At 56.9% G+C, this 27112-nt stretch overlaps 4 protein-coding genes across 19 annotated transcripts; 1 reads left to right on the top strand and 3 right to left on the bottom strand.

Annotated features, from left to right (window-relative positions):
* Positions 1 to 123: 123 nt before the first annotated feature.
* On the bottom strand, positions 124 to 9098 carry CRTC2 (CREB regulated transcription coactivator 2). 10 transcript variants are annotated; one of them, XM_078078626.1, is made up of 15 exons: positions 8807 to 9096; positions 6136 to 6237; positions 5948 to 6061; positions 5401 to 5465; positions 4727 to 4795; positions 4451 to 4554; positions 4321 to 4350; positions 4086 to 4165; positions 3935 to 3984; positions 3570 to 3820; positions 2868 to 3274; positions 1557 to 1826; positions 1284 to 1364; positions 898 to 1084; positions 124 to 768 (listed from the first exon to the last, which is right to left on the bottom strand). In XM_078078626.1, the coding sequence occupies exons 1-15, from the start codon at positions 8957 to 8959 to the stop codon at positions 548 to 550; spliced, it is 2184 nt and encodes a 727-aa protein (XP_077934752.1). In that variant the 5' UTR covers positions 8960 to 9096; the 3' UTR covers positions 124 to 547. The 10 variants fall into 10 exon arrangements, 9 of the variants coding, with proteins under 9 accessions (XP_077934752.1, XP_077934753.1, XP_077934757.1 ...); XM_078078627.1 differs by having other exon boundaries at positions 4086 to 4150; XM_078078631.1 differs by lacking the exon at positions 8807 to 9096 and adding an exon at positions 8276 to 8566.
* A 452-nt stretch (positions 9099 to 9550) lies between these two features.
* On the bottom strand, positions 9551 to 15850 carry SLC39A1 (solute carrier family 39 member 1). Of its 3 annotated transcripts, none has more exons than XM_036086810.2 (5): positions 13226 to 13358; positions 12942 to 13061; positions 12483 to 12701; positions 12194 to 12324; positions 9551 to 11125 (listed from the first exon to the last, which is right to left on the bottom strand). In XM_036086810.2, exons 3-5 carry the CDS (start codon positions 12667 to 12669, stop codon positions 10469 to 10471), a joined length of 975 nt encoding a protein of 324 aa, XP_035942703.1. In that variant the 5' UTR covers positions 12670 to 12701; positions 12942 to 13061; positions 13226 to 13358; the 3' UTR covers positions 9551 to 10468. The 3 variants fall into 3 exon arrangements, with proteins under 3 accessions (XP_035942703.1, XP_035942704.1, XP_035942701.2); XM_036086811.2 differs by having other exon boundaries at positions 12950 to 13061; positions 13226 to 13352; XM_036086808.2 differs by lacking the exon at positions 12942 to 13061 and having other exon boundaries at positions 13226 to 15850.
* Positions 15851 to 17221: 1371 nt separating this feature from the next.
* CREB3L4 (cAMP responsive element binding protein 3 like 4) lies at positions 17222 to 22048 on the top strand. 5 transcript variants are annotated; one of them, XM_036086820.2, is made up of 10 exons: positions 17222 to 17859; positions 18216 to 18387; positions 18571 to 18817; positions 18974 to 19095; positions 20523 to 20615; positions 20753 to 20859; positions 20975 to 21043; positions 21143 to 21227; positions 21372 to 21468; positions 21592 to 22048. In XM_036086820.2, exons 2-10 carry the CDS (start codon positions 18217 to 18219, stop codon positions 21783 to 21785), a joined length of 1185 nt encoding a protein of 394 aa, XP_035942713.1. In that variant the 5' UTR covers positions 17222 to 17859; position 18216; the 3' UTR covers positions 21786 to 22048. The 5 variants fall into 5 exon arrangements, with proteins under 5 accessions (XP_035942713.1, XP_035942710.1, XP_035942714.1 ...); XM_036086817.2 differs by having other exon boundaries at positions 17222 to 18109; XM_036086821.2 differs by having other exon boundaries at positions 17222 to 18109; positions 18204 to 18387; positions 18571 to 18652.
* On the bottom strand, positions 21952 to 24876 carry JTB (jumping translocation breakpoint). The gene is made up of 6 exons (XM_036086812.2): positions 24751 to 24876; positions 24454 to 24662; positions 24238 to 24275; positions 23957 to 24039; positions 22900 to 22979; positions 21952 to 22491 (listed from the first exon to the last, which is right to left on the bottom strand). The coding sequence occupies exons 2-6, from the start codon at positions 24534 to 24536 to the stop codon at positions 22335 to 22337; spliced, it is 441 nt and encodes a 146-aa protein (XP_035942705.1). The 5' UTR covers positions 24537 to 24662; positions 24751 to 24876; the 3' UTR covers positions 21952 to 22334.
* Positions 24877 to 27112: the final 2236 nt, after the last annotated feature.

Below are 27112 nucleotides of genomic sequence, written 5' to 3'. Positions count from 1 at the left end.
GGGCCCCTCCACAAACCGCAACAGTGATGAAAAGATGAAAAAAGCGTATCAGACGAAAGGGCCTGGCCCCAAGGATCCTCTAAATTTCCAAGTGCATCCCCAAGAGAAAAACCACACCAAGTGTTTGATACGATTTTTTTATTAACATATAATATATTTAATAAAAAATAATATCCACTCTGGCGCTCTCCTCCATTGCAAGGGGAAGAGTGGTGAGGAGGGTTGGCACTGCCCACCCTAGGCATCCGGGCAAGCCCTGCCTCCGGGGCTCCCCTCCACCCCTGCCTTCCAACAGGCTCTGACCTCCAGACAGACGCTTCAAAGTTACAAGTGCTTTAGGTCCTCCCTTGAGCTCCCCCAGGCCCACCCCTTGTGCAGAATTCAGGGGCCACCTGGACAAACCCCTTGCTTTTTCTCATTCCTGGGATCCCTCGTTCATGTTAGAAAGAGGATCTGGGGGCAGAGTGGAGTCTCTACTGGCCAGGGGGAAGGGAGGAAAGGAACAGTGATGGGGCAGGGCCACGAAGAGGGGTGCCGATGAGGCCCCTCACTGCAGCCGGTCACTGCGGAATGAGTCCTCCACAGCAGGATCGGGCAGCAGGGCACAGGGGTCGCTCAGCATGTGGAGCCCTTCCAGGCCCAGTGGCTCCATGCGCAGGTCCTCCTCCAGCCCGAGCCCCAGCCCCAGCCCAGCTGCTGACACCTCAAAGCCAGGAACTCCGGCCAGGGCCGCCGCAATCTCCTTAGAGAAACCTGGGGAGGACTCTCCTGTGGGGGCAGAAGAGATGGCTGAAGACCCATGCCCTGTAAACTCTTCGAGGACCCCTGGATCCCCTGATGCACCAGCGAATGTATCACCCCCTCCTTCCATGCCCCATCACCACCCACACTGCTCACCTGGGAGAATGATGTTGGGCCCTGCAGCATGGCGGGAACAGTGGGTCACGTTCTGGTGGTTGAGGGCATGGGGGTCCTGGAGGCTACTCACTGGCCCCTCACCCCCTAAAAATCCAGGCCCTTCAGAAAAGCCAGGGGGATCCAGCGCCAGGCTGGTTGATGGGCTCTCCATGCTGAACTGCTCCAGCTACGGACACAGACAGAGCCTAAGGAAGTGCACTTCAGAGAAGGGTGTCCCATTGGCTCCTGCCTGCCCTGCAAATACGTCCCCTCTGCCCAGCAAAGCACCCTCCCGCCACTCCAGGAACAGGAGCAGAGACAGGGAGAAGGCAGCAAGCAGAGCAGAGCAGCAAGCACGGGGCCCGGAGTAGGTGTGGGCGCCGTACCTGCTGGGACAGAGCGTGTGCACGCCAGGAAGAGAACAAGTCAGAGCAGCGGGCATCAGAGAGCACGCTGTGCGGAGACAGCTGGGGGACGGGGGCAGGATTGGGGTCAAATGCAGGAAGAGAGAAGCCTCAGGTTGGCAGCGCTCCGTTATCTGGGGGGAAGGAGCTCTCCCCCGCCACCCCAGGTCTCCCCATTCAGAGTGCACCAGGGATACGACACAGGCCCCCCGACCCATCCCCAGCCCTCCCCTGCTCCTAGACCTGGGTACTCACGTTCCCCAGGCCGAAGTCGCTCATGGGCCGGTGGTAAGATTGCTGCCCGTGCCCACTGGAGCCGGGTGGGTACAGTGTCCCATAGTGCGGTGGCCGGCCCGGGGGCTGCCCACCTGACGGCTGCATAGAACAGGCCTGAGAGGACAGCCCCGGCTGCTGTAGAGGCTTTGGGGTGGGCGGCTGGCTGGGCAGAACCAAACCTGGGGGGCCATATGGGTACGGAGGCAGCCGCTGGTCCGTGGACAGTTTGCTGGTATCCAGGGGGACACCCTGAAGAGAAGCAAGGAAAAAGGGAGCAGCTTAACCCTCGGTAGAGCCCCAGGGGGAAACTCTTAGGGTTTCCCACCCTGTGAAGCTGCAACCGTCCTCAACACAGACGTGACAGTGTTCCATGGGGCGCCCCGGGGCCGGGGGCCGTCACTCAAGCGCGTATCAGAACGAAAGCGAGCGAGCGAGCGAGTGAGGCCGGCGTCAGGGCCCGAGGAAACCGCGCCTGCCCCGGGAGGCTGCCGCACACCCCACAGGCCAAGGCCAGGGCCAGGGCCAGCACGGTGGGCTGCCGGAGGCAGGGAGAGCGGGAAGGAGGGAGGGAGCAGAGCCCTCGCTGGCCTGGCCTTAGTCTTTCCTCCAGGAACATGGAACACACATTCCAGGGAAGAGCAGTGGAGAAGAGGAAGAGGGCAGAGAGAGGCGCGCATTTCAGCCCTGAGGAAGGAGCCCTCAGCTAGGTTCTCAGGCTGCTCCCAACTCTTCCTAACTTGCTGAGTAAGCTTGGAAAGCACTTTCCCTCTGGGTAGAATCCTCATCTGTAACACGAAGAGATGAGGCTCCATGTCTGAGAGCCCCTGACTCTATGAAATCCGTGGAAGGAGGACAGCGATGGGAGAGGGGATGGGACAAGATGAAGGCATGAGAGACAGACAGACGAGGAAAGAAGCATGGGGAGAAAAGGCTACCATTTGTGGGGCATGCACCTGGGTGGGCACGGCCTAAGCACGTCCCGTACGCGGTTCCTGTGATCCTTACAACAGCACCCTTGTGTTACAGGTGAGGATGCGAGGCTCACAGCCAGCAGGGCACCTGTCCAAGGAGACCGCTAGGAAGAGGCGGGGCTGGGATGTGAACCGGGAAGCGGCTCCCCCAGGCTTTGTGCTCTTCAGGCAGGAGGGACAGAGGAATGAAAGGGGATGGCCGAGACAAGGAGCACAGAAGTGAGGAGGGGGTGTCTGGAGAAAGGAAGTGGGAGGGAGTGTGTGGCAGGGAGAGAGAGGGGGAAGGGAGACAGACACAGACGAAGGCAGCCACGCGTACCTGAGTGATGGAGGACAAGGTGGGTGACATTGTTGGCGAAAACTGTTTGGGCAGCTGCTGTTGGGACCTTCTGGCGTCAGCTGGGCCCGCGGGCAAACTCAGGGGGCTGAGGGGCACACGGCGGTGGCGGGGGGAGGTTCCGGGGGTAGAAGCTGGGTAAGGGGGGGCGCCCAGCACGGGAGATGAAGCGGAGGAGGAAGACGTGGAGGAGGAGAGGGCCGGGGCACTGAGCGAGGGGTGGCCCAGGGAGGCGGTGGGCAGTGCGTGGCGGGCCAGGGAGGACGCAGGCAGGGAGGGGTGGCTGTGGGAGCCCTGGAGCGGGGGCTGGGGGCTGCTCAGGGAGGCCTGGAGGTTGGGGTTGCTCAGGGAGGACTGCAGGGATGGATGGCTGAGAGGGGAGTGAAGTCCTGCACAGACAAAAAGCAGAGATGCCCAGGTTACTGATGGGAGCTGGACCCCTTTCTGCCCAGGATGGGGAGCAGCGACCAGACTATGAAGGTGGCAACACAACGTCCTCCCTGCTCTGTCCCTGACAGTGAGGTTGGCACGGCCCACCTGGGGGCTGCCCTCCATCACCTCTCCAGGAAAAGCCCCATCTGCCGTGAGGGAACCCCGGGCAGGACTGGTGTGGGCAGTCACAGGAGGCTCCCGGGGGCCCGAGCCCCCCACCCCGTCACCCCTCCAGCCAGGACAGCCACTCACCTGGCGCATCATAGCCCGAGCCCGGGCCCAGGCCCAGGCCCCCACTGATGCCGAGGTGGGTCATGGTGTGGGTCAGATTGGAGGTACTGTTGCCCCCACTCAGGCTGGGGTAGGCTGTCTCCTCAGGGTCCAGGGGAGTGGGCAGTGGCGGGGGAAAGTGCAGGTTGGTGAGGTCAGGTAGGGAGCCGCCTGTGTTCATGGCAGGTGGGAGGACGGGCACACTGGCAGGCTGGTCAGGAGACGGGAAGATGCTGCGGGAGGAGAGGGAGAGAAGCGGAGATGGCGGCAGTGGTCGGGGAGGGGGACGGAGGCTGGCCTCCCACGTTTCCCCTCAGCCCCTCAGCCAACCTAATCGAGGCACCTACTTAATTCCAGGGACTTCACAGGACCGAGGTCGAGAGGAGGATGAGGACAGCTGAGGAGAGAAGGAAGACTGTGAGAAAGGAGGCCAGTGCTCAGCGAGGACCGAGGAAGACCTACCCCACAGAAAGAAGGGGGGTAGTGGGCCACACCGACCTTCTTAGCATCCCATGGCTTCAGCAAATGCTTGTCATCTAGCAAGTTCTCCTCAACAGCAGGGACTTGAAAAAGAAAGACTGGCGATGAGAGGGTTGGAGAAGGAGCCAGTGGGGCAGGAGAGGAAGCAGAGGTGAGAGGGAGGCAGTCCCGCTCCCGGGCCCTGCACAAAGCCCCCAACACCAGGCCAGAAATCCGTGGGCATCAGTGGCCACAAACGGCGAGGAACACATACCTTTGGAGTCCACTTCACCATCCAGAAAACCTACAAAGGATGCGGGAGAGTTGGCTACAGTCCGGACTTCTCTACGGACTTCAAACAAAAGCTCGTCAGGTCATTCCCCGCCCAGGGCCAGGCCATTTACCTCCACGGCGGCTGGGCAGGATGCTGGGAGGGGCAGGGCCTGGATAAGTGTCCTGGGGGCTGGGGTTCATCACACTGGTGTGAAGGGCAGAATCAGAACTTGTCCTGTGGGGGTCGGGGGGGCAGAGATGAGCTGGTACCTGTGGCAGTGTTCCTGGTCCCCATGCCCTGCTCAGCAGGGGACAACGCTAGCTGGGCTGGGACAGGGTGGGGCAAGGGAGCAGGGCCCGGAAACAGCAGATAAGAGATGTGGTGCAGAGAAGGCCAGGGCCATCACCTGTTCAGTGCAGATGGCAGTCGAAACAACTGTCCCTTCTCTGCAGGGAAATTGCCCCAGGGCATCGTCCTGGGGTGGAAACACAAGGTCAGGAGGAGGAAGGCTAGCAACAGACAGGAAAGCCAGCACAGGGCTGGAGAGCGCCGGCCGCCGAGGCGGAGATGGACAGGGCTGAGCACCCAGGGCCGTGCCTCCTTTCTGGTTCTTCTGCTCCCTGTGACCCCGGACCCCCCTCCCACAGTCAAGCTAAGAGATCTGGAAACTCAACTTGTCTCTGCCGGGATAAGCTGAATGGGCATCCCGGAGCCCAGCGACTGTGTGCACTGAGGATGACACAGACCGCGGAGGGTCAGAAATCTGGGGCCAGAACACTGCGTCTGGCACCCACTCCTGTGGAGAGCCAGCCACCCTCCCTCCCCGGACACGCACACCCCAGTCAGCCACCGTTACCATTGGTCCTGCACTGGCTGGACTGGGAGGCCCGGCTGCCCGTGTCAACAGGGCCAAGACTGGACTCTGACCCACCTACCGCACCTGCCCCCACCCCTCCCAGCCCTACATTATGGAGGAGACACTCTTCAAAGCCTGGCCCAGCAAGCCTAGCCCCAACCCGAGCTCCCTCCAGAGACACGTCAGAGAGTGGACAGGAGACCCGGTCTGCCCTAGACACTGACCTCCGCCAGCCGGACTCCGGGGGAGGAGACAAGTAGGCAGGACTATAGGGAGAGCTGTCGACGTGAGCAGCACCAGCACCAGTTAAGGAGAAAGGGAGGAGGGCACAGAGGGGACAGAGACCAGATAAGAGGAGAACACTGGAGGAGGTGGATGAATTGTTTCAAGAAGCAAGTACCTTCCTCCTCTTCCACGAGGGGCAACGACAGGGCCAGAGAATGGAAGAGAAAAAGAGAACCAGGCCCAGTAGAGTTGGAAAAACGAGGGAGAATAACTGGACAGGACGTGAGAAACAGGCCTAGGAGAGTCTCTGAGACCGAAAGCTACCAACAGAAAGGGGAGGAAAAACGTGAAGAGGGAACCAAACGCCCTTCAGCAGGAGCCGTGTCTCCCCGTCGAAGGAGCCGGCGCCGACACGCGGGCCAAACGGCGGCTTTTCTGGGAGGCCGGTAACGGAGGGCCCGACCCGCACACAGAGCCCCTTCCTCCCGCGCCCTCCCGAGGAGCCCCGTGGCCCCCGGGCCCCCCAGCCTCCGGGAAGGATATGTGGCGGGGGTAACGGCGGAGCGGGGACACCATCCTGCGGGGGTCTCGCTGCACCCGTTCCACCAGCCCGTGGTGCCGCGTGCCCCGAGATGAGTCCAGAGGCGAGTGGAGGGGGCCCTGCCAAAAGAGACAGGGGGGTCAACTGGGGACGTCGCAGGTCGCCCGGGCCCCTGTGACTGCAGTCCACTCACCTGGAACTCAGCCAGGCCACAGCTGATCTGGTTAACGTTGGGCAGAGAACCGCCATAATGGGAGCTCCTCGTGTAGGCCAGTCGCAACTTTTGGGCCTGTAACTGAGATGGGGAGGACAAACGGGAATGTCAGGGAAGGTTCTGACGACTGTTCCTGTTCCTCTGGCCACTCTTGCCATCTGTCTCCAGGGCACACCCTACTGCTGGTGCACTTAGGAGCGCCGCCAGGAAAGGCAGTGGGGGGCAGGCCGGGTGCGAAGCTCGGCCCCAGCTGGTCCGCAGGCCACCTCAGCCACCCCACGAATGGCTGGCGTCGCCCTGCCACGCAGGGCCTGACACTCTGCTCGGGGCCTGTCCCAGTTGGCATCAGTCTAAACAGAGTCCCGGAGGGGTTGCCAGGAGCCCCCAAGCTAGTCACATGGGTTAGCTCCTGGGAAGGGTGCCTATTAGGCACCTCGCTTTCCCTTCCAGATGTGTCCAGGACTAATTGGAACATGAGGGGAAGGCCACAGGTGGATGCCACAGAGCCATTATCGCCAACCTCTTTCCTTTCCACTCTGGAGGGCACAGGCTTCTGCCACTTGGCCTGCCTCAGGAAAGCTCACAGAGCCTGCCCCACCCAAACTAGAACACCTAGGAAATGATGGCTCTCCCAGCTGGAAAAACAGCGCTGAAGCCAAGAAGCAGTCTTCTTCTACCTAGTTCTAAAGCCCCTGAATGGACAGGGAAGCCTTGAGAACGGTGCTGAGAGAGGGAGCGATAACCCCGTTCAGCCTGGCCTGACCCCCACTTTGGGGAGATGTATCTGGCACGGCAGTGAGACACCACAACCCTCAGTCTGGCACGGCGTCAGTCTGTCTACAGATCTTAAGTCCTTCCGTGAGAGCTGAACACCTACTTCTGAGGCTCAACCACTGCAACCTGCCAAAAAATGGACGTAGGGCAGCTGATGAACTCCTGGGGGTCATGCACTCTTGTGCAGAGGCCAACGTCAGAATTGACTTTCTGTTCCAAGACATCAGCCCACTGAGTTTAGCAGACACTATGTAAACCTTTGGGCTGCTCAAGATTGCTATTAGTAGATGTGCTAACCCTAGCCCCTCAGTACTCTAGGCCCCCATGGCTGTAGCTGCCTCAAAAGAGCCCTCTCAGCTAAGCTAAGCCCCAGGTCTCTTATCTCCAGCTTTAGATTCTTGGGTCCCTGAGCCCCGGCCTTGTATGCCCACGAGATATTTATGTGCGGCAGCGAGGCAACCTGCAGGGGCAAGGTGGGCAGAAGGGGTGTTCGGACAAACCAAGGCGCTAAAAAGACAGAGGCCTCAGCTCTGAGGTTCTCACAGCCTTTCTGTTTGTACACACGAACCCTAAAATCCCACCCTGCCTCTGCTGGAGGCACGGTCCAGACAGAGGACAGGGCGTCAGGCTGAGCCTCTTGCCCACCTTCTTGCCTCCGCACCCACCATGACCAAAAGCTCCTAAAGGGGAGCAGTCAACAGATCATGATCCTCATGGCATTCAGAGGGAGTTGTGTGCGCACACACACACGATATGCTTCCCCCAACTCTCTCTGTTCTGACTCCCACGAACTAGGACACGTGGTCTCTAGAGACCCAAAGGGAAAAAAACACAAGAAAAACCAACAGGGGAAACACAAACAAAAGTACAACGGGAGTCGCGGTCACAGAGGCAACCACAGTCAGATCAGAAACGCCTTTCTGTGCCACCATCTCCCGGAGCCCCTTCAGCGCTCCGCCATGAGGGATCACTGCAAGAGCCTCCCCTGCTGTTTCGAGAATAACGTGTCCCTAAATCAGGACTGCACACCAGCTGGGCAGACTCCCACCCTCACTCCCTCTGATACTCAGCCCCGGAAAGCAAGAAAGGAAGGCCAGAGGGGCTTCAAAGGCAACCGTGCCGGGATGTCTTCTTTCTGGAACTGCTTAGGAATGAATATCCCCAGCCACAGAAGACCCTCAGAGGCACCTTATAACTGACCCACACGGCAGCCACCTTCCCAGAAAGCTCAGCAAACCTAACCTATAGCCAGCTGGTTACCCGCTTTGGAGCTTCAAAGTCCTACCTCCCCTCCGCGGTGGCCAGGGCAAAACATCAAGCACAGTCTGCGAGCAATGGACCTTACCTTCATTCACGTCAGGAAACCGCAAGAAATATTTGAAAAAGGAAGCAAAGGGAAGGGACGCAGGAGGGGACTTCCTGCCCCACTAGACTCCGCGCTGCGGCGCAAACCACTCAAGGGGCCCTTTCCCGAAGGTACTGAAGTGCCGCGAATGGCACAGCAGGGCAGAGGGACCCGACTGGAGGAGACACCGACTCGGAGCAGCCGGGCTGGGGCGAGCGGACCATGCCCCCCGCCACAGCCCAAGCTCGGGGATGCTGCAGGAGCGTCCCCAGGGGCTCAGTCAGGGATGCACGGGCTCGCGGCCGGCCGCCGCCCCCACGCGGCCCCCGCTGGCTCCCCAGCCCCCGGCTCCCCGGCGTCCCGGCCTCCCCCGCAAGCCCGTCTTCCTGCCCCTCGGCCCTCCACCCGCGCCTCCCGGACGGCGGCGGCCCCGCTCCGCCTCCCTCGCGGCGGCGCCCGCCCCCGCCCCGCCTCCCGGCGCCCCGCTCCGGGACTGCGCCCTCGGCTCCCGCTCCCCCGGCGGCCCCTCACCCGGGTGGAGCCGATGTCCATCATCACCTCCTCGAAGGCCGCCGTCTCTTCGGCCTGACGCTGCTTCTGCAGCGCGATCTTCTCGCTAAACTTGCGCGGATTGGAAGCTGCGGCCGTGGCCGAGCCGGGCCCGTTCGCGCCCGCCGTCGCCATCTTCCCCGTGCGTCCCTCCCCGCCACCCTCCCGGACAAGCCACGGTCCCGCCGCGGGCCTCGGCCCGCGCTTCCAGCCGCAGCCGCCGCCGCCGCCTCGGCGAGCACCGCGAACCCGGCCCCAGCCTAGCCCGGACCTGCCGCGCGCGAGGGCCGCCGGGAACTGTAGTTTGTTTACGTGACCCCTGCGCGGCCCCAGGCGAGCAGCGCGGACAGGAAGCGGACTCCATTTCCCAGCAGCCCTGTGGCCCCGGGGCCTGGGAGCCTGGCTCCTCCCCCCGGCTCCTCCCTGCGCGGGGCAAGCTGGGAAAAGTAGTTCTAAGTTGGTCTTGAGCCTCCGACCGTGAAGGGGAGCAGGATGCAGGAGAGGGAAGGATTGGGGAGGAAGGGGAAGGGGTGGAGACAGGGCGGGAAGAAGGAAGGAACAAAAGAGGGAAAATTTGGGTCTTCAAGGAAGGGGACTACGGAGCCTGAATGAAAGCAGTGAGAGTAGGGATATTAAAACAGGTATAAACGTCTGGGACTCAGGCCCTCTCAGACTGGCTACGTGCCCACCCCTTGCCCAAGACAAATGAATCAGACACTGCACAAATGTATAGAAACATCTTTTATTTGGGTAACAAGTCCCAAAACAGGTCAGTTAGTAAAATAGATTCTAGAGAACATGGCTCTATCCACAGCCCTCCCTCCCCAAAAATAGCTGGGGGTGAGCTTTCCCCTTGGGCTCCTCTGGTATAAAAAAAATTTTGGCAGCTCAGTATTTCTCATCTGGGCATGGGGCACCATTTCCATGTTCAGTATTCCCAGGGTGCAGTAGTGGTGGGGGGCCGTAGCTCTGCCAACCCTCCCCCAACCTCAACTCAGCAAACATGGCTGCCTCCAAAAAAAGAGCGAGCAGGGCCCCTCCGCTGAGGTGTTGGGCAGGGTTCAGTGCCATCACTGTGCTTTTTGACAAAGAGGGAAGGGATTTATTTGGCACTTTAAAAATAGAGAAGTGAGCAGGACTAGAGAAGCCAAAGAAGGTACCAAACTGGCAGGAAGAGGCCATTTGGCACCAGTCCCCTGGGAGAAGGGAAGCGGGAGATAGATAGAGTAGGCGCTAAGAAAAGAAGGAGTCCACTCCACCCCAAGTGACAGAGGGCTGAAGTGGGCTAGAACCAGCAGGACTGCTGCCTCTGGGCTGTGCCTTCTCACACCTCCGTCCCGCAGCGGCAGGGTGCCCGCTCCCAGCCTTGCCATCGTCAGCTCGTCCCTGTATGTAGTGTGACCCTGGATTCTAACACTCAGTGTCTTCCCCACTGTGAATCACTGATCACGTCTTTAGTGATAGGACTATCCCTTGTCCCTCGGGGCCAGGCTCTTGTCTACCACATCCCTCCCATTGGTCAGATAATCCCAAAGACTCCATCCCTATCTCCCAGAGAACCCTTTGATCCTCAATCCTCCCTTCTCCACTCCTTATTTTCATATGCTGGGGTGGAAAAGGAAGGTCAAGGGCACCTGGAGCTCCCTAGACTTGGATGAAGAGCAGGCCAGTAAGCAGGGCAAAGCCTGCAAGGAGCAGGATGACCTTGAGGATCCTCTGCTCAGAAGTGGCCAGCTCCTGGGGCAAGATTTCCAGGAAGGTAATATAGAGAAAGGTGCCAGCTGCCATGCCCTCCAGCACAGACTGGGCCAGCTGGTGCAGTGGCCCAGCCGACTCTGCCAGAGCTGCACCCAACCCAATGCCCAGAGGTGTCATGCATGAGAAGAGGATCCCACAGCCAGCTACCACCTGCGCTCGCAGACGGCTCTGCAGCAGCCGCAGGGACAAGCTGACTGCCAGAATACCCTTGTGGAGCAGCAAAGCCAGGCAGAGCTCCAGGGCCCGAGCCCGGTCTCGCTGCAGCCCCACCGCCAGTCCCTCGAACACCGAGTGCAGGGCCAGGGAGAAGACCAGGACGCAGGCACGCAGGGCCGAGGGGGCTGCAGGGGCTCCGCCTGCCTGTGGGACCGCTGGCCCATCATGCCAGTGCTGTGGCCCACCATTTGCTGTTCCCAGCAGAGCTCTTGTCTCCTCTCGAGGTGGTGGCCCTGACTGCTCCTTGTAAGCTAGTGTGATCTGTTCCATCACCAGGACCAGGAAGAAGCCCATTGCCAAGATGAACTCTTGTAGGGGGAACTGGAGCTGTGGGCAGACAGGGCAGCAAGAAATTCAGGAGACAGGCCAGCAATGGGGAAGAGTCAAATTCAGAGTCTCGAGAACTCCCAGTTATACAGACTTAGGGTCCCCCATAGATGCAGGGCTACTCTCAGTTACACAAAGACACACACAATCACAGAGATGATAGTGTCGCTCACAGTACTACATAGAGACCAGTTTCTCAACTTCAGCACTATTAACACTTTGGGTTGGATAATTCTTCATTTTGGAGGGCTGTCCTATGCTCAGTGGGATGTTTAACAGCATCCCTAGCCTGCACAAAGCCTTCCTTTCCCAATTGTGACAACCAAAAAGGTCTCCAGACACTCCCAAATGCTTCCTGTGAAGGGGGTGCAAAACCACCCCCAGCTGAGTGACTGATGCAGACACGTAGGCACGCGCACGCACGCGCACACGCACGCGCACACACACACGATCACACGTTGCCCACCTCACCAAATGCTCACACACAGAGCCACAAGCTCTCAGGGGCCACTGAGACTTACAGAGTCACACGGGGCGGCCGGTCACTCGCTCACAGAAGGTACATCCTGTGTTACTTCCCCAGCCTTAGGACAAGGAAGAGCGCAGGGTGCCCTCCTGGCACCTCCACACACCAGCTCAGCTTTTCCCCTGACACTTCCCTACGCCTTGTACTTGACCTTCTTCACATCCTACTTCCTTGGGTTATGGCGCTTTAGGTCAGCAACTCCAGGCCTCCCACCCTTCCCAGGCCTGGAGGGCCCTCTGCTGCCAGCAAAGTGGTCTGAGAGTGAAGATGATTCTTGGAGGCTGGGACTGAGAAACTCACAGAGTGGGTCACATGCCTGTACGAGGCTCCCCTCAGTGACCCAAAGAGTGCATGGCAGTCAGAGGGACTGGGGGCGAAGGGGAGCACCCCAGGAAGAGTTATGCCCCATCACTAAAAGTCACAGTTCATAGGGTCCCATGCTAGGCGCCTTCCACACGGCCACACGGTCACGGAGCGCGTCTCCCACGGGTGTGTGACTGAACACCCCCCCCACAGGGTCACATGCAGCGGCAAGGGCTCACCGTCACGTGCAGGGCTGCCAGGGCCTCATCTATGGCAGCCAGGTAGTCAGGCAGTAGGTCCAGGAGACAGGTGGCCAGAAAGACACCCCCTGCGAAGCAGCTTACTAGGCTCAAGGCTTTTTGGCGGGAGGCTGGACAGGAGTGGAGCGCAGACGGGAGTGAGCAATGAACCCCCTCAAGCCTCACCGCCCCAACCCAAGCAACGGTCACTCTTGCCTTCCCGTCTTTAGGGGAACCTCCGCAGCCCCCAGAGCCCTCCCCAACCCAGCAGGGAACAGGAGAGGCTCACCTGAGGCTTCGGGGCCGGCCCCAGGCCGGCGCAGCACGCAGATGGGCACCAGACTGCAGAGAAGAGTGAGCAAGAGCAGCAGCACCAGGGCGCCCATTTTCACCTCCAGACCCACGGGCCCCGGGGGCTCCGCGGCCACCGCCTCCGGGCGCCACACCAGGAGCTCTGGCTCTGCCCAGGGCCCCATGGTGGCTGTAGCTGCTCCAACGACTTTCGGACCTAAGACAACGCGGGTGGGGCAATGGTCACTTGAAGAACGGGCCAAGCAGAGGGGAGAGCTGGTCAGCGGACGGGAGCCCCCTCACCCTGCCGCCCCCCGACCTCCCCAGCCCAGTGTGACTCATGCACTCCCGGACTGGGCACGGTCCCCTTCCCCCGCAGACTGCGCCCCTTCAGATGGCTCATTCGGGGACCCCGCGCGGGGGATCCGGCGTCAGGGCGGTGTGGACGTCTCATTACCCTTTCACCTGAAGCTCGGTCCTCCCGGGAGAGGAGAGGCCGGGTCCCCCGCAGGAAGGAGGGGACGGAGCAGAGGGGGTCGGGCTGCGCAGAGGTGTCGCGGGGAGCTTCGTGGGCCACCTGGGCAGGGCGAGTTTGGGGGCGGATCACTCCCCGCTCCCGTTTCACCAGCCGCGCGCCGGAAGCGGAGAGCGGCGCGCTCACGGCCACCGCCAGGGGCCCCAGGCGGCGGGGTCGCGGAGGGCCGAGGCCGCCCAGCCCACGCGGCCCGGGCACACACTCACCTCGCCAGGGTCCCCCTCCGCCGCAGCCGCCGGGTTCCGCCGCGACTCGGGACCCCGCCCCGCCGCGTCCCGCCTCCCCGCCGCCGCCGGCCAATGACGGCGCCAGGAGGGCGGGGCCCTGCCAGGAGTGCCGTGCTCTGGGGGCAATCAGACGCCGGCGAGCGGGCTGTTGGGGGCGGGGCCTCGAGGGGCGGGCCCAGGGGCTGCGGGCCTGGGGCGCCTCGGGGCGGTAGGACTGGCCCGGCTGGCCGGAAGCTAGAACGCCCGCGGGCGAGGCGGGAGTCCGAGCCCACCCCGCATTCCCAAGTCTTCCGCTCTGCATCGCTGGGGTTTTCTTCCCGGTCTTGGGCAGCGTCTTCTTAACCATCTCTTGGAAGACTCTAAGACCCTTTCCGCGCACCTTGGCGCCAGAGGGAAAACATTCTCTTCTTAGGACTGACTTCCTTGCTTGACTTCCCTCTCCGGCACCCACAACAAAGGAAAAAGACAAGGCAGAATTGGAAAAAGGAAATAGCGAAGAGAGGGCATTTCTTGAAAATCATCCCTTCTTGACTACCAGTGGCCTGAGCGCACTTTTGTGCAGCCTTCCGTCTTCTCTGAGAGTGTGCAGGGAACTGGTGGGACCCAGCACAGGGGTGGCCCAAACCCTGCCCAGTGAAGAACTGCTCTCAGCTGGCTCCAACTTACCATCCTTACCATGCCTCAGGGCATCTAACAGGGTTCTCTCAAACTCACCTGGAACTCTGCAACTCCTCTCCCCCCAGCCCTGCTGGCCTCCCTTCTCTTTTCTGTTCCTTGATTGCACCGAAGTATTTTCAACTCAGGACCCTCATTGTTTCCTTAGCCTGGATCCTTTTGACCCACATTCCCTGTGCTATCAGAATCTTCTAACCTCATGGGAGGGTAGGATATAAAAGAGGAAATAAAGAAGGGGGCTCAGCCTAGTCTTTTCAAAGGCGAAAAGACCTCATTGTCTCAAGAAGAGGCAGGAGTAATGTCTCTAAGGCTCTGGAAATGGAGGCCAGAAACTTCCCTAAGAAAAGAGGGAATGTGAGGACTTTTTGAGGGAGAGAGCCTAGGAGAAAGGAATCAGATAGGACTCTAAGATCAGGATGTAGGTGAAACGGGATAGTACTGTACCATCATTTAATAATTATTATTGCGTTAAAGAAAAAAAATGATCATTGCTGTTCCAAGCTCTTAATTTAAAGATAAAAATTACTGTTAAGAGGAAACTCTGGGGCGCCTGGGTGGCTCAGTCAGTTGGGCATCTGCCTTCAGCTCAGGTCATGATCCCAGGGTCCTGGCATCAAGAGCCTCACATCCGGCTCCCTGCTCAGGGGGGAGCCTGCTTCTCCCTCTCCCTTTGCCCCTCCCCCAGGCTTGTGCGCGCTCTCTCTCAAATAAATAAATTAAAATTTTCAAAACTTTTAAAAAGAGGAAACTCCAAATTATTTGAGAGAATATTGTGCAAGCTGCAGTTTGTGGTAAATTATGCTTTCAAGATTATTATTTTTTAAAGATTTATTTATTTATTTTAGAGAGAGACAGAGACAGCATGAATGGGAGGGGCAGAAGGAAAGGGACAGAGAATCTCAGGCAAACTCCATGCTGAACACAGAGCCTGTCGCAGGGCTTGATCCCAAGACCTGGAGATCATGACCCAAACCGAAACCAAGAGTTGGATGCTTAACCGACTGTGTCACCCAGGCACTCCTTAAAATTATTGATAATTAGTAACATTAACAAGGAATCATGGACTGGGAGACAGGACACCCGGGTACTTGTCCCAGCTCTACCTTAATTTTTTTTTTTTTTAAGATTTTATTTATTTGAGAGAAAGAGAGTGAGCAGAGAGGGGCAGAGTGAGAGAGAGAATCCTGAAGCAGTCTCCCCTCTGAGGGCAGAGCCCAACTCAGAACTCAATTCCATGACCTGAGCCAAAATCAAGAGTCGGACGCTTAACCGACGGAGCCACCCAGGCACCCCAATTTGTTTTTTTATTTTTTATTTTATTATTTTTTTTAAGATTATTTATTTATTTATTTATTTGAGAGAGAGAGAATGAGAGACAGAGAGCATGAGAGGGAGGAGGGTCAGAGGGAGAAGCAGACTCCCTGCCGAGCAGGGAGCCCGATGCGGGACTCGATCCCGGGACTCCAGGATCATGACCCGAGCCGAAGGCAGTCGCTTAACCAACTGAGCCACCCAGGCGCCCCAATTTGTTTTTTTAATATTAATTTTTTTATGTGTGTATTTTGTAAAAATTTTTCTTTTTTTTTTTAAGACTTTATTTATTTATTTGACAGAGAGAAAGACAGCGAGAGAGAGGGAACACAAGCCGGGGGAGTGGGAAAGGGAGAAGCAGGCTTCCTGCTGAGCACGGAGTCCGATGTGGGGCTCGATCCCAGGACCCAGGGATCATGACCTGAGCCGAAGGCAGACGCTTAATGACTGAACCACCCAGGTGGCCCAAAAATTTTTCTTAAAGTAAGGTCTACGCCGAACGTGGGGCTTAAACTCACAACCCTGAGATCAAAAGTTGCCTGTTTCACTGACTGAGCTAGCCAGGCATCCCTCTACCTTAATTTGATGTGTGATTTTTTTAAAAGATTTTATTTATTTATTTGACAGAGAGATAGCAAGAGAGAGAGAACACAAGCAGGGGGAGTGGGAGAGGGAGAAGCAGGCTTCCTGCGGAGCAGGGAGCCCAATGCGGGGCTCGATCCCAGGACCCTGGGATAATGACCTGAGCCGAAGGCAGACGCTTAACGACTGAGCCACCCAGGCGCCCCTGATGTGTGATCTTAAGCAAGTCATCTTTCCTCTCAGGAACTTGATAAAGCAGGTGAAAGAGGGAAGTCAGATTAGAAGATGATGCCAGAGGTTCCTTCCAGTTCTAATTAATGTAAGCTGATTATATTTTCCTCGTAATCATCTTTGCACTTGCAACCTGCAGGAAGCCCTTTGAAACCTTTCTTGCTCTAGGAAAGATCTAGGCAAGGACAGCTCTTCTTTCCTTAGAGCTCTGCATCGATCTAGGAAGCCTGCTTTGTCTCCTCACTACTTGAGCAGGAATGCAGGAAGATGAGCAGGAAATTTGAGAAAGCCCCAGCAAGATAGCTTAGTATAGTGCAAAGAATGTAGGCTCAGGCATCCAAACCCTGGTCCTACTTACAGAGTAACCTTGAGAAAGTTACTTCTCTTTTCCAGCTACGACTTGCTGTGAGAATTATATGAATGATGTGAAAATGCCTGAGCATCTGATAGTTACTCAATAAATATTCAATCCTGTTCCTGTCTTTACCCTCAGCACATACAATTTTCATGAGGAGAATACCAGTTTGAGGGGCGCCTGGGGGGCTCAGTCGTTAAGCGTCTGCCCTCAGCTCAGGTCGTGATCCCAGGGTCCTGGGATCGAGCCCCACATCGGGCTCCCTGCTCGGCCGGAAGCCTGCTTCTCCCTCTCCCACTCCCCCTGCTTGTGTTCCCTCTCTCGCTGTCTCTCTCTCTGTCAAATAAAGAAAATCTAGAAAGAAAGAAAAAGAAAGAAAGAAAGAAAGAATACTAGTTTGAATTCTGGATCCACACCCCAAACTTTCCTGCTTTATTCACAGAGGGTAGCTCCATTACTATATTTGAAATGCATTCCTCGCCCATCAGTCACTAGGCCAAGGCAAACAATCACGAGTCTTGGTATCACTACCTTCTAATCACGATCTCTGTCTCCTCATCGGTAAAGTTAGTAAAATATTTCCTGCCCCGTCTACTTCAGAGATTAAATGAGAGAACAATGTTTATGAAAATTTGTGAACTATATAAATGCAGGACACATACTACTGTTGGCAATTACACCCAAATAAGACAAGTCCCCACACCAAAGCTCAGTGCCTTTCTAACCGCTCAGTTTCCCAGCCCCTCGAGCCCCCGCCCCGCCAGTTGGCGGAGTCCCGGGAGCGCGGACACAGCGACCAACGCGCAGACGCAGATCGGCGCGACTTTCCGCGCGCAAAGCTCCAGCTGGGCCAACAGGTTAGTCACCCTCGCCCGGGTCCTACGCAGGGCCCGGCAGTCACGCGGCAAGCGGAAGCAACGGCGGCCGCTCCTCTACCCCCGCCCCCGCACACCCCGCCCGGCGTCCTCGGAACTTCCCAGCTTCTCCGCACCTGTCGCCCGGACTCGCAGCCGCGGGGCCTCGGAATCCTCCCGGGCGGCCACCGCGGTAGCCCGCCTCCCTCGGCAGCCCCCCGGCCAGTCAGCGCGCAGCCTGCCTCGAGACGGCACTCCCATTGGCTCCATGTCCTGCCCCTCAAACCTCTTGCGTCCAATCAGACCCGAGAGTGGAAGGAGCGCCTCGGGACTAGGGGGGCTGCCTCCGCGAGTCTCCGGCGGCCGGGTCGCCGCTTTCCGGTTTTGTTTTCCAGCCTGTCGTGCGCTCGTCTGACACCAGTGACGGCAGGAGAAAAGGCACTTCGTGTGCGCCGGTCACAGCCATCACCGTCCTTCCCTAAAGAGCCCCAAACTCTCAGGAAGATTTGCTGTCGCTAGGAGAAACAGGCAGAGAGGGCGAGGCTGCCTGTGCCTTCCTGAAGTCCGGTTTGCGGACGCCTAGGCTCCCAACCCCCAGCTCGCAGGTGCAGGCCCCCGCCGTGGCTCCCGGCCAGGGGCAACCCACTGTGCACTCCGGGTGTCAGGCTGGGGGCGGGGCTTGGCTGGGCCGGTCCAGGATGCGAGATCCTGGAAGGAAGAAGAGCGGCGGTGTTCCGGGCAGCCCGCGGGCTGGGCGGGCTTGGCGGGGCTGGGCTCTTTGGAACAGGCAAGGAGGCGGTGGGCCCGTTCGTCTGAAGCAGAGATAAGGCCGGAGGCGAGATCCCCGGGTGGCAGGTGAGGAAGGGGGGTGGTAGGAGATGCCCGGGTGGCAGGTGAGGAAGGGGGAACCCAGCAGCTGTGTGGGGAGGGTGCTCTGACCCTCCTGCAGCTCGCCCCGCAGAATGGACTTCCGAACCCCCGACCTGCTGGACGTGTGGCTGGAGCCCCCAGAAGAGGTCTCAACAGGAGCCTTCCTGGAGCTGGGACTCCACTGCCCCCCTCCAGAGGTCCCAGGGACTAAGCTCCAAGAACAGGGGCTTCGAGGCTGGGAGCCCAGCGGGAGCCGTGGCTGTGTGAGTGTGAGGAACGCAGGAGAGGGTGGGCCGAGCCAAGCCCCTAGGGTGGACATGAGCTGTAACTACCCCCATGTCCAAGGACACAGAGGACTGAAATTGAAGCGGGACGGATCTGGGTCTGATGTCAGGTAGCTCTCCAGAACACTTCTCTGTACACATATACACTCTCTTGTACTGTAGGACCTTCAAGAGAGTGAGCCTGAAGATTTCCTGAAGCTTTTCATTGATCCCAATGAAGTGTACTGCTCAGAAGCATCTCCTGGTAGTGACAGTGGAATCTCCGAGGACCCTGGCCATCCAGACAGTCCTCCTGCCCCCAAAGCACCCAATTCCCCTGCTCTCTATGAGGTTGTCTATGAGGCAGGGGGCCTGGAGAGGATGCAAGGGGAAGCTGGGCCAGCTGTAGGGCTCATCTCTCTCCAGCTAGGTCAGTGTTCTTTGTGGGAAGGGGACAATGGCCTTTCAGGTCCAGCCCTGGTCCTGGGGCTAAGGGGTTTCCCCAACCTGTGCCTCTCCCCAGGCCCTGCTGCCATTAGGGTATACCCTTCATCTCCTTTCTCCTAGCTACCTGTGTCTCCCTCAGATCAGCGAAGCCCACCACTTATGGTGCCGGATGCCTGCACGGTCCTCGAGCTGCCCCTTGATGCTCACACTCACACCCTGCCCAGAGCGGGCACTGTAAGCCCAGTGCCTCCCGTGACCCTGGTGAGTCTTCAGTCAGCCAGATCCAGTACCCCTGGATACAGCGATATGTACCCACACAGATGGGGAAAGCAGGTGAGGGAGGGGGGTAACTGATGCTAAACTCTTTGCCCCAATTTTTGTGGGCCTGAAGATCGGAGAGGCATGAGCAACTAAGAGCGGGAAAGGACAAGGGAGACAGAAGCCCTTAGAGGTAAGGTGGTGATAATTAAGGAGAAGGTAGGATGAGGCAATCTGGGGAAAGGGCCTGGGAGAAAGCCCAGAACTTGCGTGCAGTTTACTCAGCCACGGGTCAAACACGGAGTGGGATGGGCTGCCTGGGAATTCAGCCTGCTAGGAGGCACAAGGTGTAGAAGTTTCTGCTGGAACAACCGTGCAGCTGCACCCACTGCCCAGGGGGTCACACACCGGGTGCCTTCGGAAGGCTGGCTGCACTGCTTCCAGCAGGGGGGTGAGAAGGAGTCTTGCTCAGGTCACTGTTGACCAACAGTCACTGGAAAGAACTGCTTGTGTGCAAAACATAGGGAACAGGTTCTAGCTTTCCTGCCAGTCTGTGGTTGAAGCTGGGACCAGAGTCCAAGCCAAGCAGCTCAGGATTGAGGGACCTTAAGAAGTCTGATGCTTCTAGGCTTGTGTTCACATCAAAATACCGGGGAGTTTGTGGTTTCAGGGGAGCAAGAAGGGATCATCAGGAAAATGCAAGACAAGAAATGGTTTGGCTAAAAGCCAAAGACCATCAGGAGTCAATAGCAGAAACAAATTCCTTTGAAGTCAAAGTGAAGCATAAATATTTCAAAAAGGAGTAGCAGAAAGGCAGGTTACTCAGTTGACAGGCTCAGGTTCATCAGATGTCATCTACCTGCCCCACATACTGTGTTACGAGAAGCTGCTGAATCTCGTGGCTCTTGGGAGTTCTTTGAGAGGAGACAGAGCTTCAGTCTTGAAAGTGGGGCTCAAACCCTGAGGGAAAATCGGTCACTACCCCAGGGAGCTCCCTGAGGTTGACCCTGATGAGACAACACACTCTGCCAAATGGAAGTTAGTGGTCAAAAGTGAATCATTTGCTTGCTGTGAGATTAAGCAAACCCCACCTTAGTGAGTTCCTCCCTGTCTTAAAAAACCCTTAAGGTCTGGGGAAGTGTAGACCAGAACAAGCCCTCCCTAGTTTGCTCAGAGTGCCAAGGTCCTAAGTCTGGGGGCAAAGGATGTAACACAAGCCCTCTTTTCTCCCTTCATAGCCCCAGGAGGCCCCTTTGGCTTGGTCCAGAGCCTGTCTGAATGAAGGTCCCTTCCCTCACCTCATTTTCATGGTTACTTATTCCTTAGTGCAAATGGGAAACTCTCCCCCGAAGGCATGCAGGGGGAGTGGCCTTGGGTGATGGGAAAGGGAAGACCCTCTCCCCCTCTCATTGATCTCTGTTCTCCACCAGCTGCCCTGTCAAACCTTGTTCCTGACAGAGGAGGAGAAGCGTCTGCTGGGACAGGAAGGGGTTTCCCTGCCCACTCACCTGCCCCTCACCAAGGTAACATGCTTCCCCAAAGGGCATCCCAACCCCAACCCAGTGGCCCCATCATGGCCTCTGAAGAGCCAGGATTACAGGGGCAAGTGGGGAATTGAGGGAGGTTAAGGGCCCAGGACTGACACACCCTGGGCCCCTAGGCAGAGGAGAGGGTCCTCAAGAAGGTCAGGAGGAAGATCCGTAACAAGCAGTCAGCTCAGGACAGTCGGCGACGGAAGAAAGAGTACATCGACGGGCTAGAGAGCAGGTATGTGTGGACTTCCTTCCCCCTGTGGGCCATGTCTGGGCATCCTTCCTTACCAAGGCAGGCAAGGTCAGGGACCACCTGATTGCAGACTGTCCTACCTCTCCACACTCCCTAGGGCGGCTGCCTGTTCTGCACAGAACCAGGAACTACAGAAAAAAGTCCAGGAGCTGGAGAGGCACAATATGTAAGTGAAAGCATAGCGTGGGCCCCGGGGGGGAAGGGCGAGTGGCACACAGGGGCACCAGCTCCCAGGAGAGCTGATTCTTCATTCCTCCTTCCCCAGCTCCCTGGTAACTCAGCTCCGCCAGCTGCAGATGCTCATTGCCCAAACCTCCAACAAAGCTGCCCAGACCAGCACTTGTGTTCTGGTACTCTCTACTTCCCATCTCCCCCCACTCCCAACCATATCCACCTTCCCATCCCTGATGATTCCAACTGCCCTCTGTTCATGCTGCCCTTGGGTCTCTTCCTTTAGTGTCCCCACAGTCCAAGTGTCCTTTTGCTTTCTCCAGATCCTTCTTTTTTCTCTGGCTCTCATCGTCCTGCCCAGTGTCAGCCCCTTGCAGGGTGTCCAGGAAGCTGGGACTGAGGATCACCAGCCTCATGGAGGTGAGGCAGGGGCAGGGTGGGGTTTTCCAGGGTAGTCAAGAGGTGGGAGGGAGGTCCTGTCCTGTCTAGGATCCCCCACCCAAGGGAGCACTCTGTTACTGCCCTTTTTCTTTCACCCCACAGTGATTTCCAGAAATATCCTGACTCACAAGGACATGACAAAAAATTTGGAGACCACAGTGGTAGAGTCCAGATTGGAGGAGCCACCTAGGGTCAAGGGTGTAAATAGCTCAACAAGGACCCTGCTGGAGAAGATGGGAGGGAAGACAGGCCCCAGTGGGCATGTCAGAACTGGCCTGCATGCAGATGAGATGTGAGCTGGAACATTTCCCAGCCCACTTCCCAGCTGCAATAAGGAATCCAGGCTCTGGTTCCCCCTGGGATTCCCATTCAGAGTTCTTTGGCCTCAGGGGTCTGAATCATTTCAAGACCTCCTAAGCATCTGTACCCCAAGGCCCAAGCTATGTGAGGAGGCATTTCAGATACTTTTGTTACACATCTGCAATTTTATTTTTTCTTTGGGGTTAGGGCTGGGGGAAACAGGTTTTGGCTGAGAAATAAAACTTTTTTGCTGAAATTATATCCTGAAAATTTTAAATAAGTACCAGAAAAAGGGGAAGATAGGTAGTTGGTAAACTGGGGCCTAAAGTTGCTATTCCATTTCTGCCACCAGAACTTCCTGTCCCAAACCAAATTATCATAGAGAAGAAAACTATTCTATACTTTGCTCGTTCATGATCTAGACAAGAAACAGAGAAGGAGGTGCCACCACAAGTTCCCAAGAATGAAGGGCACAAGTCCGTTCATTCTACTGTCTGTGTTCGAGGTACAATCCCTAAGACCCCTATCAAAAGAGTGGAAGGTAGCTATATGGACTCGATTTGCTTCCGGACCTTTTCCAGAGCTTTTCTGTCCAGCTGTCGCTGACGAACGATGACAAGGCAAGCGAAGACCAAGGCCACACCCACAATGGCCCCTTCAAATTTCCAGAATAAGTGTTGTTCCATCAGAGCTGAGCGGCAGCTAAGAGCAGGAAGAAACAGTTATTCCCAGGGAAGGCTGGACCACCTCTCCCTCCAATCTCCCTTCTAGTGAGGCCTAACCAAGACACATCTGAGGGGAAAGGAGGAAAAGCCACAGTCAGCCTTCTAACATGTCTCCCCTACACAAATCCCACTCAAATATATTGTTCAACTTATTTTCTAGTGAGGTAAACAAAGCTGGTATTAACCAATTCTACTGATGAGAAAATAAGACCAATGATATGGGCTGAGAAGTAGAGCTGGAACTTGGGTTCAAATACTTTGGTTCCCCCTCTTCCAATATACCACACTACCTCCAGACAGAAAGATGTGAGGCTATTAGTCTGCGTAAGATCACAAGAACAAAAGAGGTGATCTAGGAGGTTTCAAGATGAGAAACGACACTTGCCTTTTGAATTCACTCCTCTTAGATGAGCTGCATGTGATTTTCTCCACATACCCTGTGGAACCACATTCAGGGGTGGTTTTCTGTCAGGAGAAAAGGACCAAAGCACATGTCAGGTAAGGGCAGCAGAAGCAGAAAGAATGCCATTCAGAAGGGGCAGGTGTCCAATTGCTATGGCTCAGCGCTGGTGGGCAACAGAGAACCAACAAAGAGTTCTAATGGGGATGGTGGATATATTGGTTGCATGATAATAAACATATTAGAAAGAACACTTTAGAGGGGTGCTTGGGTGGCTCAGTCGTTAAGTGTCTGCCTTCGGCTCAGGTCATGATCCCAGGGTCCTGGGATCGAGCCCCGCATCGGGCTCCCTGCTCGGTGGGAACCCTGCTTCTCCCTCTCCCACTCCCCCTGCTTGTGTTGCCTCTCTCGCTGTCTCTCTCTCTGTCACATAAAAAATATATTAAAAAAATGAACATGATTATTAGCCAAATATTACCATTAACTTAAGAAAGGGCACATTTTCAGAGGAAAAACAAATTCAGACGTGGACATACACTGAGACTGCAAGGAAAAATACAAAAAGACGATGCAACGGCACACTGAGACTGAGCTGATACAACAAAAACGGGAGAGAGGGGCCCCTGGGTGGCTCAGTCATTAAGCGTCTGCCTTCGGCTCAGGTCATGGTCCCAGGGTCCTGGGATCGAGCCCCACATCGGGCTCCCTGCTCCGCGGGAAGCCTGCTTCTCCCTCTCCCACTCGCCCTGCTTCTGTTGTCTCTCTCTCTGTCAAATAAATAAATAAAATCTTTTTTTTTTTTTTTAAGATTTTATTTATTTATTTGACAGAGAGACACAGCGAGAGAGGGAACACAAGCAGGGGGAGCGGCAGAGGGAGAAGCAGACTCCCCGCCGAGCAGGGAGCCCGATGCGGGGCTCGATCCCAGGACCCTGAGACCATGACCTGAGCCGAAGGCAGACGCCCAACGACTGAGCCACCCAGGCGCCCCTAAACAAAATCTTAAAAGAAAAAAAAAAAAGGAGAGAGAATAAATACTCACAGCCTGGAAATTAGAACATTGAGCACATTCTTCTGCCACCACAAATTCTTCCACCAGCCAGCACGGCAAATTTGAGGTGCTCACTAAGAAGGGAGAGAAATGCCAGCCCCGGGTTTCATTTAGAAAATATTTCTCCCAAAGGTGCTGCCCACCCAACTTCTCAGCACAGCTGAACGCTTCCTTCCACGGGGCGCCACCCTTTCCCACCTGTGCTCCCGTTAAATGGGAGGATGTCAAAAGAAAACACTACGGGGGTGTCGAGTTACCACAGCGTCACCCACCTGACAGCTGCTCCGCCCGCTCAGGAGCCTCGGCTCGGCTGCAGCCGGAGGAAGGAGGGTGGGGGGTGGGGAGGCACAAATCAGAAGCTAGAAAACAGGGAGCTCCCCACCTCCGCGGGGCAGGATCACGCACTCCCTCCCCGCTCCCCGCCCCCAGGGCCGCGGACGACGCGATCCTCCCGCCCCCTCCTCTCTCAGCCCTCGGCCTCTCCTTACCAGAGCTTTAAGGTGAAAACGCAGAGCAACCAACAGAGGTGGCTGCCCTGGGGGAGGCCCCGCCTCTGTCCGCCCGCAGGCATGGAGTGCTCGGTGTCGCGCGGGTCGGGACGGAGGGACTCGCTTGACTGGCCTTGGGCCTCCGTCGGAGCGCTTACACTGCAGCCTCCGGGAGGTTCCAGGTCACGGCTGCGAAATGCTGGGACTGCCTATCAGGGCAAAGGCATTATTGGGACGTCCCCATGCCCACGGCAAGAAAAGCCAACGCGCATTTGTGGGACTGGGCTGTGAGCTCACTTCTGCGGACCCGCACGGCCCTCGGGACAGGCCGCGGGGCGTACGGCCTAGCGCCCCGTCCCCGCCGCGGCCATCTTCCCCGCGGAGGATGCCGGGCCCGCGGAGGGCGTGGGGGGAAACGCCGCAGCCGCGGGGGATGCCGGGACGGGGAGGGTTCCAGCGGCCGGGCCGCTCGGCGCAGGCGCGCGGGTAGCGGCCGGCTGGGGTCCGCGGGCCGGGCTCGTGCCGCTCGCCGGGATTTCGCTGGGACCCGGGCCTCCTGTGTGGTGCGAGGCGCCCCGGGCAGTCGCCCGTTGGCCCATTCTGGGCGGGGTGAGCAGCGACACGGAAGGAGCAGTCCGTCGCCGCCTCCGAAAACGCTGGGATTGCCCGTCGAGCCGCCGCCTGACCCCCGTCCTGCCCCGACGGTCCCGGGGGCGAGGCGACACTGCGCTTTCTCCTCCCGAGGCGCCGTGTCGTCTTCTCGCGTGCTCGTTTATTCTTAAGTAATTTTTTTGCGTAATCCCTGCGCCCCACGCGGGCCTGAACCCCGACCCCGACGTGAGGAGCCTCCCGCTCCCCCGGCCGAGACGCCGGCGCCCCGGGTCCGGCTAATTCCGGACTGTCCCCGGGCCTGGGGCTCTGATGGGCTCCTCGGACCTCCGCCCTCCGGCTCCCGCCCGTGGGAGTCCCGGGAAGAATCGAGGCGGGACTTTCCGGCGCTGTCCGCCTCTCAGTGGTCTCTAAAGTGGAAAGGTTCATGCGCAGTTTCCAGGGGTTTTTGGCGAGATGCAAATGAAATGTGTAGTTAAGTATTTCCTTTATCCTCTAATTGCATTGGGTCCCATTACTATCCTACTTTTTGAATTTAACATTTAGGTCATTTTGGTCTTCAGTAATCCTGAGGAGTCCGGTGTTGTCCCTATTTTGTAAGTTCAGAGTAGAAGTGATTTCCAGGGTCACCCAGCGAGTGAGTGGGAGAGCCCAGACGTTCAATTCCAAGGCCAAAGATTCATCCCTGCTTTCCATCCACATGGAGTTAAACCTCCATACGGATGTACCCAGAATTGCAGAGACTTGGCCTGCACTCTGGGTTTATGCTTCACTGCCTGGTACTAGTCACTACCGAACTCTGCCCGTATTTTCCTCCTAATTTTACATATACGTAGGTTTACAGCCTCCCAGACAATCAGACCGTGTAAGTTCAAGGAGGCACTTAAATTCATATAAATATGGTCACTAATAGTAATCTGTCCCCCACTTCTCAAGATGAAAGGGCTTGTCCCCAGACTTTTTTGTTAGCCCTACCCCACATTCTCCTGTCCCAAGAAGTCTTCCTAGCCTAAATACAACAGCTGCTCCCTCCACCCCACAGCCCTAAGGGCTACAGCACTTCATTTTAGGATTAAGAGTATAACCAGTGCTATGTCCCATGAATTCTGTCTTCCCATCAGATGTAGAGCTGGCCCCTCAAGAGCAGAAACAATCAGACTGTGGAAAGGTCATTATTAGGTGGGAGCTGAGCCTGAGCTTTACTTTTCTTGTGACTATTTGCTCGTTCCTTTAAGTTACTGTTTGTGCATGTCAGTAGTTGTATGTTACAGGAAGTAGGTGTGAGTATTTTCCAGTAGCTTTTAGGAAAGTTTGGCTGAAATCTTCTAGCATCCTGTTACTTCTTATCAAACCTGACCACGTCTCTTGACAAGCTATGAGAGTCGTAAGCTCTCACTTCCTATAGGTGTACCAAGCAACTGAGTAGGTCTCTACACTGAAACTGGATTTTAAAACATCTGCTCTGGGGTGTGATGAATATGTCAGTCAGTGTTCTTCCTGGGATTCACAAAATGCAAGCCTTTCCTCATAACCTTGAGCAAAGCACACCAGCTGGGCCGTTGACTACAGGGCCTGGGCCTGATCTCTACCCCATAGAAGTTTGGTACTTAACACATGTATCCAATCATTCTGCAGTTCTCCTCCCAGCACGGTCAGGCTTTTTCCTGGTGTGTTTTACCAACAAACAGCAGCACAGAAAGCTTTGCTGCTGACCCCAGGTTGTGCCATCCATTTCCATGCCACAGGTGTGGGGATTTCTGAAGTGCCTTGAACTTCCTATCTGTAAATTAAACTTCTAATGGTATTTTGTGTAAGCCAAATGTGATATTTTCATTAATCCTGATAAAACGTCATCTGTGAGATAATTCTGCTGTTTAGAAACTACTGTGCAAGGGTCCAAGGGGGCTGTGTATGTTTATGGGGACTGTGTCTCAAGCCTGAGTATTTGGGTGGTGGTTCTTTTGCATGCCTGCAGTTTGCCTCTTTCTTATTCAGTACTTAGGAGCTGTTTTTGTTAAAATTTGCTTGTCCTTCTTGTAAGTTCCACCCA

Source organism: Halichoerus grypus, chromosome 7 (genome assembly GCF_964656455.1).
Source record: "Halichoerus grypus chromosome 7, mHalGry1.hap1.1, whole genome shotgun sequence".
In the NCBI taxonomy this organism is placed as follows: domain Eukaryota; kingdom Metazoa; phylum Chordata; class Mammalia; order Carnivora; family Phocidae; genus Halichoerus; species Halichoerus grypus.
Note: the sequence above shows the minus strand (reverse complement) of the source record. Positions and strands in the feature narration are given on the sequence as shown.